We start from the raw sequence: 17,886 nt of genomic DNA, 5'->3' as shown, positions 1-17,886 counted from the left end.
TCGGTTATGTATTTCTCTAACACGCATTCACATACACCCAAAAGTAATTAGTATGACATTTAATATTGGTTGATATCAAATAATGGAGTGTTAATAAATTTGACAATTGCGATGTGTCATTAACCACCCAGCTGATTGAACATCGACAGGTACACAGTAGAAGTAATTATCACATTCCGCAAAGGTATTTGTTGTGAATTCATGAGTTGAAACGTGTATTTGCATAAACTTGCACTTTCGTTGGATACAATTTCAAAATGTTTGGAATATTTTTGGATTTATATATGTAAAGATGATAACTGGACATTATGGAATATGTAGTCGGAATATACATATTTCTTACGATATTAAATTCTAGCCACATTTTTCCGAGCATTTCGGCTATGAAAAACTTCTCTATAAATGGTGTCGCTCTATGTTCAACACGACGTACACTGGTTGACATCACAGATTGCGAAATTTTTTCCATTGTGTCGATTGCAGACATTCTGCTGACTAAAATTTTGTTTATACCCTTAGCCTTTTAGACCCCAAGTATGTTTGGACGAAATTCGTTTCAGACAATTTGTAGTCGATTTAGCCATGTCCGTCCGTCCGTCTGTCTGGTTGGCTGGTGCGCACGTTAACTCTCGAACGGATCAACCGATTCCAACCAAATTTTGGGTATGGTAATATTTTGTCCAACTTAGTTTAAGTTCGAAGGTGCCAGCAAAAAAGTCATTACCAAGTAATGACTTTATTCAGTAAATTTTGACAGTAGTAACTACATACAAATTGACCGCATAAGTTATTATTTTTCTTCTGTTGTTGTATTGTTACGCTATAGGCTTTTTAAGTGAAAGACTTAATGTTTAATTTTTCAAGCTTTATTTGTTTCCAATATTTCGATTGGATTCTCCAATCATCTTCAGGGAATTAATGGATGTGTAATAGGTGTTTACTGTCCAAAGTACGATCTTTAACTCAATTTTATTTTTATTTATTTTTACATGGCGATGTCGTAGGAAGGAAGTACTTCCTAAATATGTTTTTAAGTACGTATTTAGCCACACACCGGAAGTCAAAAAAGCTAAAAATCATATGCTCTATTTTTAGAACAATGAGGTGAAATTATGTTCAAATTTAACACTTACATTTTTTTGTTATACGCTCCACCATAATATGGAGGGTATAATTAAATTTGTCATTCCGTTTGTAACACATCGACATATTCATCGGAGACCCTATAAAGTATATATATTCTTGATCAGGGTAAAAGTCTAAATCGATATAACCATTTTCGTCCGTCCGTCTGTTGAAATCAAGATACAGCTCGCAATTTTTAAGATAGAGCTTTGTAATTTGGTATATAAGTTTCTATTACTCGTAGGATGTTTGGTATTGCAAATAGCTTATATCGGTCCACAGTTTGATATAGCCCCCATAGAACGGTACCTCCCGATTTTCGGTATTTTGAAGGTTGTGGCCAGAATCATTCACCGAAATGGCTGAAATTTTGCATTTGGTTTTAACTTGGGGTATTAAACGTTCCATATGAAATTTGACTGTATAGGTCCACGTATTGATATAGCCCCAATAGAACCGTACCACCTCATTATCACACGGAAATACCTGAAATTTGGTACTTAGTCTTCGTTTTGGGGGTACAAAACTTTCCCCCAGAAATTTGTCGGTATAGGTCCACTCCTTCATATAGCCCCCATAGAACGCTACCTTCCGATTTTCGGTATTTTGAAGGTTAAGGACAGAATCATCCACCGAAATGGCTGAAATTTTGCGTTTGGTCTTCATTTTGGATACTAAACTTTCCATATTAAATTTGTCGGTATAGGTCCACGCCTTCATATAGCCCCCATAGTTTTAGCCTCATTATCACACCGAAATTTCTGAAATTTGCTACTTAGTCATCGCTGGGCGTATAAAACATTCTGCCAGAAATTTGTCGGTATAGGTCGACTACTTTATATAGCCACCATAGAACACTCCCTGCTGGTTTTGAACACACAAACTAGCTCTGTGCCACCGTACTCATTACTTAGTAAGTAAGTAAGGAAGTATATCGGTTTTGAATATGGACTATATCGGTGCACTCCTTCGGGTACCTTCCACACAAAATTCGGATAAAGTGAAGTTTAAAAGCTGCCTTCGGATCGTTCTGAAATTTGTTTCAATAGGTTGTCCTTGCGGCTCCCTTTACGATGGTACAATTTTGTTGTTGTGCAAGTCCATACTTCCTGAGATATTGGCATAACAGCTCCAAGAAACCCTGACGGCACCAACCAAAATGGCAAATCCGCAAAATAATTCTCGCAGGGAGTTTCTGATTGGTGCAGACATTGCCCGTCGTATTATTTCATCCAGTCATGTAACAGGCTGGAATATGGACTATATCGGTCCACTCCTTCGGGTACCTCCCTTGGAAAAAGTGAAGTTTAAGATCTCCTTTCCCATCGCTTTGATTATTTTTCAGTAGGTTGTTCTAGCGGCCTCATTTACAACGGTACAATTTTTTTCCGGAGTAAGCAAAAGCTCCAAAACCCTGCCGGCAAGATAACTCTAAAACTAATTTAATATTTCGAGTCCTTTATGAAGAAGTTTGGTTACTAAAAATGTTTGACATACATATACACATAGCCCAGAAAGTCTGCGTTCACCTTACTACTTTTCAAAAATGATGCTAAAACTTTAATAAAAAGATAAACGATATCAGTTTTTCTTTCATAAATATGTTTTTGGCACTCTTTACTATCAGAATAAAAAGAAAAATTCCAGAAAATATATTATTTTTGCGAAGATAACGGTAAAAAAGTGTAACAACTGCGAAATTAGAGCCCCAAAAAGTCTGCGTTCACATTGTATGTTGCAATAATACCGTTAGTTTTTTGAATTTTTTTGCAGTTTTCTCCCATTTTTAATCAATATTGTCACAACTGGTCATTCTGTGAGGTGGTTTGCACACTTAACTTAAAAAAGTAAAGTATTTCAAAAATGGAAAACAAGGGCAAAGAAATTGGCATCGATAAAAGGAAAATTCTAGATAAATAATGGTAAATAAAAGGTGAACGCAGACTTTCTGGGCTATGTGTATGTCAGTGATTTGGTAGCCCCACATTACCGAACCTACAGGTTTTAAAGCAAACTCTTGATTCAAAATCGATATATTTTACATACGGCATAATTATTGTGTTTGGTCAGCGGCTGAGCGTATATCTCCGTCAGCACCGTTGACTGATACTGGCTTACTTCTTTTACTTTATTGTTGTTGTAAATATTCCCTCAGCTATCCACTATCCAATGCAAGAAACTTTGCTGCATTAGATTTTAAGAAAATTGTTGCAAAATATCTGACTTAATGTTAGTTTAATTGTTAAATAAATTCCAATTCTTTTCGACAAATTAAATTGGACTTCCTAGATTCCGAGTAATCAACTTTTGGTTGCAACTAGCCGCAACTCTTGCTGATAAATGCATGGAAAATGTAGCTTAAATCCTCACAATGCCAAAAATCGGGCGGTACAGTTATATGGGGGCTATATCAAAATGTAGACTTATGTTCACAATTTTTGGTGGAGAAGATGTATAACCAACGAGAACCTCCAATAACAAAATTCAGCTTATATTGTCTGAAAATTTGGACAAAATCCTCAAAATACCAATACCAATATTGGGAGGTACCGTTATTTGGGGGCAATATCAAACGCAATATCCAAATACCAAATTACACCTAATTTGGGCTGAAAATGTAACTTAAATCCTCCAAAATACTGAAAATGGGGAGGCACCTAAAAAGGGGGCTTATACCCAAACGTGGGCCTATGTCCAAAATTTTTGGTGGAAAAGTTCAGTGACCACTAGAAAGCCCAAGTACCAAATTGCAACTAATTTGGAAGGAAAGGGTAGCTTAAATTCTCAAAATACTGAATATCAGGAGGTACCGTTATATGGGGGCTTTACCAAAAAATTAGCCGATGTTGTTCATATTTAGTCCATTATTACCCACGGACACATACTACGTGCTTGTGCAAAATTTCAGAAACATATCTCCATTCGTTTGCAAGTTATTAATTTCGCGCCGCTAGATTAGTGATTTCGACCACTGTGCGACGTTTTGGTTACACAAAGGAGGTCCCATATCAATAACCTAAAAATAGAATCAGGTTGTACTCAATGATATGAGAAGTCTCTCCTCGTCACTTCAGAGGTGGGGATGGGAACTAATTAGGGTACATATAGTTATTGGCTATATTTGATATCAAATAACTTAAGTCCCCTGATATAAATATTTATTTATCTTTCGTCAGTCATACATATGTATATTTTGTTATGATTCGACGACGTAAATTATGATCAATAAAAATGTAACAACATTAAAATGTTAAATATCTTTCAAGTTTTAAAAACGTATTCATTTTGCGGGGAGGCGTGTGTGGCTTTAAGAATCACATACATAACATATACAAACATTTACAGATAAGAACAGCGCTTGGTCACTGGATAAGTGGGTTGAATGCGGAATCTAGCTTCGTAGTTCCATTTCACACACAAATATTAATTATCTTATCCACGATGTGTAGATTTTGTATCGTCTAGGTGAATGTCACTCGTTTATGATTCGTTGTTGTCCCATCCGCACCACCACCCCATCAAAACGCCTCCACAGCACCACAGTAGCCACGCTTGTATATAAACATCTTATTTTGATTATCTATTTGTTTGGTTTATTTTTCTTATTTTTTTTTTCATTCATTGCCTTTTGATGCCTTTGTGATAACTTCTAAGAGATCTCACAGAGCCAGACATAACAGTTTTATTTATAACAAAGCCAGTTGATTTTGGCACACTAATTTATAAGTGAGACGGTGCTCCAAATACAGACAGTTGACAGTTTCCACTTGAACGCGTATCCCGGTGGTACATCATAACGGCTATCGTTAAACAAGTGTGCGTTCTTCCGGAAAAGAAAAAAATATAATATCGGGATAACAAAATGAAAGATCGTTTGAAAATAAAAGAAGGTTAGTTTCAGGTTGTGAAATGCAGTCTTAAAGTGAACTTGAAAATTCAAATATTCCTTTGAATTGAAATAAAAAAAGTATATTATGAAACGATTTATCCTTATATCGATCAGCTTAACGGTATACTCCAAGAAATTATATAATGTCTTCAGGAGCGGGAATTTGAATTTGTTCTCTCAGCTGTCGCAATAATGTTTATAATTTACCGTCAATACATAATGTCAAATTTCTTCAATATCGATTGGAAATGTGGTTTATTGATGTTTTGTGTTCCTTTCCTCTAAAGGAACAAGTAAAAAAGTATCAGTCGGCTTTGCCGACAGAGGTATACCCGCAGCATGTGCATATTGAAAAAATTGTTTCCCAAAATACGTACGTATTTAGGGGGTTTGAAAAAATTTGGGCGTTTGAACCGACAAAAATGTTGATTAGGATTAAAGATCAAAAGTTTTGCGGAGGAGATACTAAAAGGAATGGATCGACATTGACCGTTATGGAAGTGGATCTCCAGCCACAACATATGGTGTCATTAGGGGTTTTTACACTCTTCGGGCTGTTTGCTCAAGAAGTATGGACTTGCCTCTAAAAAAAATTTTAATATCGTAATTGAGGCAGCGAATGCAAGTTGCTTCAACAAAAATCAAAGTGAATCGATATCAGGTCTTAAAGTGAACTTATCCGAAAATATTGTGTGGGAGGTACCGGATGGAGTGGACAAATATAGTGCATATTTGAACCTGATCTATATCTGGTAGATATATTAGGATGTGTAAAGTATAGACCAATTCGGCCACTCCCTTCAAGAGTTACCGTAGAAACAATTTTTCCGAACATTTTTGAACTTTTGTGGGGAAGGACCGATATGGCTTATCTTCAAACTTAAATTATGTTTGGACAAAATATTACTAAGGCCATATTTTGGACCGAATCGGCAGATCCGTTCGAGAGTTATCTTGCGCTCCAACCACCTCACACGGTGCCATAGGGGTTTTTCTGCAACTTTCATGCTATTTTCTCAGGAAGTATGGACTTGCCACTGATGAAACTTGTACCGTCGTATGTAGGGCAGTGAATACAAGTTGCTATAACAAAAATCAAAGCGATTCGAGAGATGGCCCTAAACTGAACTTTTCCGAAATTTTGTGTGGGAGGTACCCGAAGGAGTGGACCTATTGAGACCATATTGGAATCTCATATTACTCTGGTAGAAAGTTTACGCTATACAAAGTATGGACCAAATCGGTCACTCCCTTCAAGAGTTATCGTGCGCACAAACTTTCCGAACATTTTCAAACTTTTGTGGGGGAGGTATCGGAAAGAGTGGACCGATGTAGCTCATCTTCGAACTTAAACTAAGTTTGGGCAAAATATTACGAAAGCCAAAATTTGAACCGAATCGGTTCATCCGTTCGAGAGTTATCGTGCGCTCCAGCCAGCAGGACAGACAGACGGACGGACATTGCTAGATCGACTCCAAATTGTCTGAAACACATTTCGTCCAAACATACTTGGGGTCTAAAACCATTATTTCGATGAGGCACATTTTCATCGTATCAAAGTGTATATACCCTCCTTAGCCTAAAGGCTGAGGGTATAATTAGTTCATGGAGGAATATAAGATGTAAATTTGGTAGCCCAGTCTCAAAATGATCGTAAGTAGGAACGGCGTTAAGTTCGGCCAGGCCGAACTTTTTATACCCTCCAGCTCCACCCTGAAGTAAAATGGAACAATTAGTTTCCTTTTGTTTATGAAGAAGACCAGCAATTTAATTTCAGCAATTTAAGTAAAACTATGTGCCTAACTTACAAAATACCGAAATTCGGGAGGTACCGTTCCATTTAAAACGTCGATATACACCTAAAAATTTCTGGCGAAAAGTTTTAAGACTCAAAGAAGACTAAATACCAAACTTCCGATATTTCGGTAAAACCTTCAAAATACCGAAAGTCTTGAGGTACGTGGAACCCGTGAACCTACATATATTGATAATTCGCTTCTGGAATATTTTATAACCCCATGGAAGACTAAATAACAAATTTCAGTTTTGCGGTGGGATATTGACTTCACAACCTTCAGAATTACGAAAATCGGGAGATACAATTCTATGGGGCCTATATCGAAACGTGGACCTATACAGACGAATTTCAGTCAGAATGGCTTTTACCTTCAACAAAGACTAAATACCAAATTTCAGCCATTTCGGTGGATTGCTGTGGCCACAGCCTTCAAAATACCGAAAATCGGGAGGTACCGTTCTAGGGGGGGGCTATATGAAGGCGTGAACCTATACCGACTAATTTCTGGGAGAAAGTTTTGTACCCCCAACGAAGACTAAATACCAAATTTCAGCCATTTCGACGTGATAATGAGGCTAAAGCCTTCAAAATACCGAAAATCGGGTGGTACCTTTCTATGAGGGTATATGTACGAGGGCGATTCGAAAACTTCTTAGCCTATCAATGAAAGAGAATAGTTAGTTTTTCAAAAATATTTTTATTTTTCAATATAATCTCCTGAAACGTCAATACACTTAGTCCAACGCTTTTCTAGCAATTCTATCAATCTTCTTCAATGCTTGTACGACCACGTTTAAATTCAGCAACCCAATTTTTTACTGTTGCATATGAAGGAGCACTTTCACCTAACACATTCACCATATCATTATGAATTTCTTGTCCCGATAAACCTTTTTTATGTAAATATTTAATGACAGCACGCATTTCTAATTTTTCCATTGTAAAAAAAATTGCGGATGCGTCTTTTTTGAACACCTGTTTCTATATGAAGGAGTTGCCAGATCGAAACAAAATTTAACATGTGTTCATAACAGAGATGGAAGTTTCCAAAACACTTAACTTTTTTCTGTTTATACCGCGCTTTTTGTGCTAGGCTAAGAAGTTTCCGAACTGCCCTCGTACTCTTCTCAAAGGCGAAGTCATTAAAAACAGTCTGTTACTTTCGCGAATTCGTTGAAAATGACCGAATATGCTCTTGGCCGATAGGTATAATAATAAAGAATTGCAATATTGTCAAAGTTGCATTAAATGCTATAAAATGTCGCGATTTCGAAATTGGTCCAGAATGGTTTGATATTGATTTTATATTAGATTAAGGACCATTATTACATCCTTTATGTAGCTAAATTTTGGCCGGTATCGGACAGATAACCCGTTTTTTGTTCTTACATGTTTTCTTTAATAATAAGTGTCAGATAAATTAAAAGGAACTTTGTGTTCCTTTTAAAAGTTAAACTGCGCCCGAGAGTATGCTGCACTAAAAGCAAGAAAAAATGGAAGATGTAATAACAAAACCCTGGTAATGCGAACTTTATTCTTTAATTTTCTTAAAGTAAGGTATAACTAAAATGGGCTTTAAAGACAAGATGTAAGAATGGGCCTAAAACTACTAATAAGTTGTTACAAAAAGCGTATATGTCATTATGACAAATAAAATTAAATATTGCATTACTGAACTTCAATGCATTTGGTGCGGAAACTATTTTCGCGGTAGAAAAAAATGACACCGTTTTTCATGCTCTATACGGCTATGTGGTGGTATTTTTGATATTTGCAAAAATTGCAAAAAAGTTATAACTCTAATGTATAGTTATAGGGTCTCCGATGAATATTTCGATGTCTTACAAGCGGAAAAACTTTACCAGTTCATTATTGTGACTAAAAACGATTTCTACAAAAAATATATAAAATTAGATCGGATTTGATTCACTCTAGTGGCCATGCTTTTTAGCAGTCTTCCGGTATCATTTTACAAGGCATAACCGGCTTATTTAAGTGTCAAAGGTAGTTGCAACGTCCAAATAGTGAATTCAAATGGCGAAATATTTAATACCACAATTAAAAATTTGCTGTACATACCATCCTTCCATGTGAATTTACTTTCGGTAAATAAATGAATTTTGGGTGCCACCGTGGTGCTATGGTATGCACACCTGCTTTGCACACATTAGGTCTTGATAAACTGTAGGTCCCATATCATTGAGCTAATATGAATCGGGGTGCACTCATTGATATGAGATAAGTCTCCCTTGTCCCTTATGGGATGTTTGTGAAACAATTATTAATAAATGCATTTAAAGTTATATATTGAAGCTCTTCGGGAAATGGAGAAAAGAGATTTGGTAAAGGGATTAAACATATGAGAAAGTTATGTGACATATGTGTTCAATATAAAATGACGAAGAAGCCTTTCAATAAAAAGCCTGAGTGGAAATCAATCAGGTGTTAGATATTATCCACACTGATGTATGTGGACCCATGCAGACTGTGACGCCCGGGGGAAAACGTTATATCCTCTACCTACTCGAAAACAAAGATGAAGTCGTCGCTAAAATTAAATGTTTTTATAACTGATGAAGAAGAGATACAATCCGATAGTGGTGATGAATTTACCGGTAGAATGTGCGGAACGGTTTGGAATAGAGAGAGAGGAATAGAGTGTCAGTAAGGTACAGTATCTCTACTGTCCTCAGCAGAGATGGCATTGCTGATATTCACTCGCAGAAGCCAAACCTACAAATGTGTCCTTGGGACAAGCAATAATGACTATTAATAAAATTGCACTTTCTCCAAATCGATCGGTATTTCACCTTACTAAGTATAAGAAAAGAAAGTACCCAGTATTAACCATTTGCATGTTTTTGGATCGAACGCTCATGCCCTTACATTAGGGCTGCTCATACAACTACAAACAATTTTTTCTTATTGTGTTGGTTTTGAAACACAAACATTTTGATAGCTTCCCAACATACCGTTCAGTCTGATTTTATAAAATTTAGGAAAAATAATTCGTATAAATACATTCTTCAATTACACAGATAAGCTAATAATTAGCATTAACATTCATTATCAAGAATCAAGATTCGTTTATTCTCCAGTGGCTACACAAGAACTTATAATTCAAATATGATGTTTTTTTCGAGTAATGTTGGTTTGTTGGGTTGTGTTTTGTAATGGAAAAAAATTGTGTATTGAAAATTTTCATTTCAAAAACAAAAGCTCTCTTTTATAATTGTGTGAGTGAGCAAATTGACACACACCTACAGCAGAAGGGCGCCCTTTGAGCAGCCTTGCCTTACATCGAAAGAAGAACGTCGAAAGCTAGATGACAATACTGAAATTGTAACTTTCATTGGTTATGATCAGAACTCAAAAGGATACAGATTTGTTAACCAAATTACCAAGAAGATAACTATCAGCAGAGACCCAAAATTTACAACGACTGATGAATATAACGATTACAATGATAATTAACATTTTTACAAGAATAGCAAATTGCAATAATACTCCTGTCGAGGGTCATATAGAGAATTCAGCCGATGATATTCAGTCCGAAGAAGAACTATTTTTTGAAAGCATCTTCTTCTTCTTCATTTGCCTATTCGATTTTCGAATGTTGGCGACCAAAATGCAAATATAAGAATATTATTACAATAGTTTTATATTATCATACTTAAATTATTAAATATTGTTTATAATATCGGCAAAAGTCTCTCTGTTTCTGACTTCGCTTAGCAGATCTATGACATCACGTATGCCGGTCCATTCTTGGATGTTGTTGATCCATATTAGTTGTTTCCTCCCTCTAGTAGGCCTTCCTTCAATGTTTACACGGATAATACTTTGCAGCAGTTTGTATTTCGGATTTCTCATAATGTGGCCCAAGTATGCCGTTTTCCGTCTCTTTATGTTGTTCAGCAATATCTTATTTTGGTTTTTAAGTTTACATTATGGCTTGTAAAAACTTTTTTATATTTAAAGAATGTGTCTCTGGCCATTTCAATCCTGCAGGCTATTTCTTTAGAAATGTCCCATTCGTCGTTGATTATCGCTCCAAGATATTTAAAGCTTTGGACTCTTTCCACATTTATTTAATTAATTTTTAATGGGGCCGCATTAGCATATGGTAATATTCAAAAAAGTTTTTCAATCGTTGAAGTTGAGGTTCACCATTTAATAAGTCGCGAACTGTTAATATTTTTTATAAAATATGAATATATTTATATTAATTGATGTGTTTTAGCCACGATCTCATAATATGGACCATAACAAATAATTTTCGTGGAAGCTGCGTTGGTGGTAATATAAAACAATGGGAAAAATGTGTTGAAGTAAACATGTTTTTTTGTGTTCTTTTTTGATTTCTGGCCAAACCACGCAAAATTCGAACCTGTGCCCAAAGAAAGAACTAAACAATGCCCCTTGGGCAACATGGTTCTAGTGTATGACTTTTCGATATATACACTGCATCCCCCTAAAATCGATGCTGACATTTTGAAGTTTTGATTTCAGTGTTTTTCGAATTTTTCTTATAATTAGAGGGTGCAACTAGATAATAATCCAAACTAGTTTATAGGATTGTAGAACTCGCGATTCCACGTCGTTCGATGTATATCTCATGAGTGTGCTCCGTACAGTAATAGGAGTCCAAAGGCGAAAATTTGGTGCGTAAATTTTCTGAAAAAAACTATTGTTTGGCTTTAAAATTTACAACTGTCGTACAGGTACCCCGGAACCCCGCGTGATTTTAGTTTTTTTACGTGCCGGATCTAATGAGCCCTTCCGCGGTCGAATCCATCCACTAAAACGCCGGATATAGATACCTTGAAAGTAGGAAAATCTGCAAAAATATATTTTGACAATTCCGCGAATTGAACCGCGATTTTCTTTGATTATTTTTACATAAATGTAATCCTTTATACGCGATTATAATAATTGCCAAAAAGTGTGTCACAAAATACAAAGATTCAGGAGTAATATCCCTATCTATCCCAAAATAGAATGCGGTGGCACATCCGCAGTTTTTGACGAATCTGTCTAAAATAATTTATATTGACGTATATTTAATAGGGGGCCACTGAAATCGGATGCACCTGATAATCATATGCACATCGCGTAATTTTTGCCCACTTGAAGGTTTTTTGAATAGTAAGATGCAACTGATGGCACACTTTGGCCGCTGAATGAATAATGGGAAAATCCATGCATATTGATAGACATGGACTCCCTGTATCCGAAAAGCACATGCACCTCAACCGATTTAAACCAATCGCGAATTATACGGTTTATAACTTCTATGTTTTTTCTTTGATTGTAATTTCAATATTACTCTCTACTTCTTATTTCTATTGCTTATCACAGGAAGCAAATATACTTTCACGATGACTAATTACTTTTCTCGTAGAAGTTTAAGCAAAATACTTCAGGATTTGGATCGAAATTTAGCGAAATAATAGAATAACTACCAACATTTATTTTTCAAATTTTTCGTATTTAACCAAAAATATATTTTTGAAATAATTTCCAACAATAAGTTTCCGTTCGTTGTTGTTGCTGTAATATGCAAGTTATAAACGCGATCTTTATAATTTTAGTCTCACATTTTTCTACGCGTTGTATAGATTCTGTACGTATTTTTAAATTATTTTTTTAGAGATTTTTTGGACTCTGATTTAGAATAAATAAAGTTTATTCCAAGATTTCTTCAATATTTTTTGATTTTCCGAGAAAATAAAAATAAATTTAGCAACTATTTTAGCATCTACGGATAGATATAAAATGCTGCTAACGATTCATATACATGTATACATGTTCTTATGAGTATTACAACACAATAGGAATTTTTAAATATTTTTTCTTTTCAAGAGAGTAAAACCGCATATAACTTTTGAGTGCAGCATCCAATTTTGTGAACGCGAACAGATTTGAAACCACGATTTTTTTCTTAACCCATGTACCAGAAATGGCGGATGTGCTCGCCAAAAAAGTTTTTAATTTTTTTTCTATGTAATTGTAAAGGAAATTTGAAATTTACCATATGTATGATGTTTACTGATGATCATGTATTTCGTTTTTTATACCCTCCACCATAGGATGGGGGTATATTAAGTTTGTCACTACGTTTGTAACTACTCGAAATAATCATTGTAGACCCCACAAAGTATATATATTCTTGATCAGCGTGCAATTCTACATCGATATAGCCATGTCCGTCCGTCTGTCTGTCTGTCCGTCTGTCTGTCCGTCTGTCCGTCTGTGGAAATCACTCTAGCGTCCGAACGGATTGACGTAGGTTGATGAAATTTTGGGAAAATATGTTATATTTACGTAGGACTTTTGGTATTTGGTATAGCTTCCATACAAAATGACGCGTGACGCGTCGTCGTTTTAAGGAATTTTTAAGATATTTGGCCCATTTTACCACCGAATAGGTTGTAATTTGGTTCTTTGTGTCTCCAGAGGCCAAAAAATATTCTTACCAAAGTTGGGTTATATAGGTCCACGTTTTGGTATAGCCCCCATATAAGGCCCCATATAAAGTACGCGTCATTTTAATATATTTTGAATGTATTAGACCCATTTGACCACAGAATTGGTTGTAATTTGGTATTTTGTGTCTTCAGAGGCCAGAAAACATTCCTACCAAAGTTGGGTTATATAGGTCCACGTTTTGGTATAGTCCCCACATAAGACCCTTATAAAGTACGCGTCATTTTAATATATTTTGAATGTATTAGACCCATTTGACCAAAGAATCGGTTGTAACTTTGTATTTTGTGTTTCCAGAGGCTAAGAAACATTTCTACCATAAAATGTTTATATAGGTCCACGTGTTGATATAGCCCCCATAATACAATATCTCCCGATTTTCGATATTTTGAACGTTTTAGCCTCATTATCACACCGATATGGCTGAAATTTGGTATTTAGTCTTCTTTAGACGTATAAAACTTTCCCCCAAAAATTTGTAGGTATAGGTCCACGCCATCATATAGCCCCCATAGAACGGTACCTTCCGAATTTCGGTATTTTGAAGGTTGTGGCCACATTAATCCACCGAAATGGCTGAAATTTGTGGTGGAGGGTATAAAAAGTTCGGCCCGACTGAACTTAACGCTTTTCTTACTTGTTTTATGTTAATTTTAAGACCGTATTTTTCGCTGCAAGTGCTTAATCTGTTAACCATCTCTTGAAGTGCTGTCATATTATCGGCAATGAGAGTGGTGTCATCGGCATACCTTATGTTGTTAATAATAGAGGGGACAGGACACAACCTTGTCTAACACCTCTGGAAATATTAATATTTTCGGTCAGTTCGCCATTGACGTTGACTTGCACTGTTTGGTGCCAGTACAAGCTTTTTATGCATTCAACCTCCTTCTCTTCTACTCCAATGGACAATAAAATTTCGATCATTTTGTCATGTTGGACCGTGTCAAATGCTTTTTCATAATCAATAAAGCATAGGAATTTCGGCATTTTTGAACTAACGCTTGTAAAGCGAATAGAGCTTCGCGGGTTCCCATCCGATCTTTAAACCCAAACTGGCTGGTCCCCATTGCCTTTTCACATTTCATGTAGATTCTGGAGTGAATAATCTTCAGAAATATTTTGAGTGCATGGCTCATTAGGCGAATTAGTCGATAGTCATTACAGAATTTTGGACGATTTTTTTTGAGGATGGTTATAAAAGTTTATGTGAGCCAATCTTTGGGATATTTACTAGTTTCGTAAACGTAGTTAAAAAGTTTCGTAAGAAGGTTTACGTTATCACCATCAATTAACTTTAACACTTCTGAAGGAATCTCGTCTGGACCGCATGCTTTTTTATCTTTTAATGCCTTAATGGCTGTTTCAACCTCTGTTCTTGTGATAGGTATCCCGGATAATTGTTGGTCTACCCGCCTTTCATAGATTGACCAATTTTCGTCAGTAAAAATGGGTTTAATGTAATTGCTCCATATATTTTTCTTTTCAGTAGTATCCAAGACGGCTTGATTATTTTCATTATATAATACTTTTGGTATTCCTTTGAAGTATATCCCAGCAGCTTCCTTAATTTTTTGTGAAGATTGAAGTCGTCGTGTAATTGTTGCATTCGCTCTATTTCCCTGCATTGGTCATTAAGGTATTCATTTTTGGCATGGCGTATATTAATTTGTATTTCCCTGTTTATTTCGAAGTACAATTCGTAATTCTTGTTTTTATATTTTCGCCGTTCTTCCATTAAGTCCAGTATCTGTTTTGTCATCCAATCTTTTTTTTGTGGTTTTCCTGACCTGGTTTTAATGACACATTTTATGGATTCCCAAATATTTTCTCCATCTACACTGTTTACTGAGATGAGTTCATTGCTTAAAAGTTGCTTTACATTTGTTCGAACTGTTGGCTCCTGTAGTTTCTGTACATCAATCTTTTTCTTGTGGTTGGCCCGCTTAGCATGTGCAGAAAGTTTAATTCGTAATTTAGACATTAATAAGTTGTGATCCCATGGCACGTCCGCCCCTGGGTATGTCGAAGTCTTTTTTACGCTTGAGCTGAAGCTTTTATTAATAAGAATATAATCAATCTGATTTCTAATAATATTGTCCTTTCTGTCCAGGGGTGATTTCCATGTATAGAGGCGTCTTGCAGGCAAGCTAAACAATGTGTTAGTTATAATCATTTAGTATTATTGACAGAATTGTACAAGTCTGTCACCTCTTTCGTTTCTTGATCCTAAACCGTATTGACCTGTAATTCCAGGGACCATATATTTGCCTACTTTGGCATTAAAATCACCTTGTATAATGGTAATTTCCTGAGGTTTTGTTAATTTTAGTAGGTCGTTAATCTCTTCATAGAAGTTTTCTATTTCATCTTTGCTTTTGTCAGCTGTGGGAGCATATATTTGAATTATATTTATTTTCACTGGTTTTGCATCGAGTTGTATAAGCATAGTTCGGTCCGATTTCGGTATGTAACCTCTTACACTTCTTGCTATACTTTCCTTCATGATTATTCCTACCCCATTCCTATGGTTTCTGTCTAGATTTCCAGAGTAATAGATTTTCATGTTTTGCGAGGTGAAATCTGCACTATCAGGCCACCAAGTTTCGCATACTCCTAGTATATCTATATTCAGTTTCTTCATTTCAGATATCGTGTTTGCCAGTTTGCCAGATTCATAAAGACTTCGTATATTCCATGTTCCGATATTTAAAGTATTTATACCCTACACCACTATGTGGTGCATTTGTATGTAACATACAAAAGGAAGCGAGATAGACCCATAGTTCCTTCTAGGGATATACATAGAATCACTTTCTGAGTCGATTTATGCATGTCCGTCCGTCCGTCCGTTCGCAACATACAGGTCGCATTTGTTGACCGATTTCGCTGAAAATTGGGGAATACCATTTTTTTAGCCGTCGGAAGATCTAGTTCGAAGATGGGATATATCGGTCCACGTTTTGGTATAGCCCCCATATAACGGTACCCCCCGATTTACGGTATTTTGACGTTTACAGCTACATTTTCAGACCGATTTAGCTATAACTTGACATTTAGAGTTCTTAAGTATCAATAAACTTATATAACAAAAGTTGTGGACATAGGTCCACGTTTTGGTATAGCCCCCATATAACGGTACCCCCCGATTTGCGGTATTTTGACGTTTTTAGCTACATTTTCAGACCGATTTAGCTATAACTTGACATTTAGAGTTCTTAAGTATCAATAAACTTATACAACAAAAGTTGTGGATATAGGTCCACGTTTTGGTATAGCCCCCATATAACGGTACCCCCCGATTTACGGTATTTTGACGTTTTTAGCTACATTTTCAGACCGATGTAGCTATAATCTAACATTTAGGGTTCTTAAGTGTCAATAAACTTATATAACAAAAGTTGTGGACATAGGTCCACGTTTTGGTATAGCCCCCATATAACGGTACCTTCCGATTTGCGGTATTTTGACGTTTTTAGCTACATTTTCAGACCGATGTAGCTATAATTTGACATTTAGAGTTCTTAAGTATCAATAAACTTATACAACAAAAGTTGTGGACATAGGTCCACGTTTTGGTATAGCCCCCATATAACGGTACCCCCAATTTACGGTATTTTGACGTTTTTAGCTACATTTTCAGACCGATGTAGCTATAATCTAACATTTAGGGTTCTTAAGTGTCAATAAACTTATATAACAAAAGTTGTGGACATAGGTCCACGTTTTGGTATAGCCCCCATATAACGGTACCTTCCGATTTGCGGTATTTTGACGTTTTTAGCTACATTTTCAGACCGATGTAGCTATAATCTAACATTTAGGGTTCTTAAGTGTCAATAAACTTATATAACAAAAGTTGTGGACATAGGTCCACGTTTCGGTATAGCCCCCATATAACGGTACCCCCCGATTTACGGTATTTTGACAGTTTTAGCTACATTTTCAGACCGATTTAGCTATATTTTGACACTTAGGGTTCTTAAGTGTCAATAAACTTATATAACCAAACTTGTGGACATAGGTCCACGTTTTGGTATAGCTCCCATATAACGGTACCCCAGATTTGCGGTGTTTTGACGTTTGTAGCTACATTTTCAGACCGATGCACACTGGTCGAAACCACTGATCTAGCGGCGCGAAAGTCAAAAAATCGAACTATAAAATTGCGAAATATTTTCCATTGTATCGATTACAGACACTTTGCAGACAAAGATTTTGTTTTTTCATTTTTGTTGTTGTAAATATTCACTCAGTTATTCGCTATCAAATACAAGAGTTTTTGTTGCATCAGATTTTAAAAAAATTGCTGCAAAAAATTAACTTCATATTTGTTTAAATGTTAAATAAATTCGTAATGAAAATGGACAAGATATATTTTTAATTAATAGCAGAGGGTGTGATTTAAATTATAAAAATTAGTTTGGGGTCTGGAGGTACTTAGTTATATACCAATAAATTTTCAAAAAATTAAATTTTTTAGTGTTTTTATGGATTGTACGCGCTTGTTCCATAGAGTGCATCTTGTAAACTTGGCCGAACTTAGGTCCGATTTGTTTTTGGGGAATGAAATTGGACTCTCTGG

General features: G+C 35.8%; 1 protein-coding gene across 1 annotated transcript in view; it reads left to right on the top strand.

Annotated features, from left to right (window-relative positions):
- The first annotated feature begins 4,802 nt into the window (after window positions 1-4,802).
- The window catches only part of LOC141404880 (sodium-independent sulfate anion transporter), a 43,260-nt gene continuing 30,176 nt past the window's right edge, over window positions 4,803-17,886 (top strand). Inside the window, exon 1 of the mRNA XM_073988711.1 lies at window positions 4,803-5,015. Within this exon, the coding sequence (XP_073844812.1) occupies window positions 4,988-5,015 (28 nt within the window). The 5' untranslated portion in view covers window positions 4,803-4,987. The remainder of the gene's footprint in view (window positions 5,016-17,886) is intronic.

The sequence above is a fragment of the Musca autumnalis genome, unplaced genomic scaffold (genome assembly GCF_047663935.1).
Source record: "Musca autumnalis isolate F117 unplaced genomic scaffold, ASM4766393v1 scaffold_1, whole genome shotgun sequence".
NCBI classification, from domain to species: domain Eukaryota; kingdom Metazoa; phylum Arthropoda; class Insecta; order Diptera; family Muscidae; genus Musca; species Musca autumnalis.
Note: the sequence above shows the minus strand (reverse complement) of the source record. Positions and strands in the feature narration are given on the sequence as shown.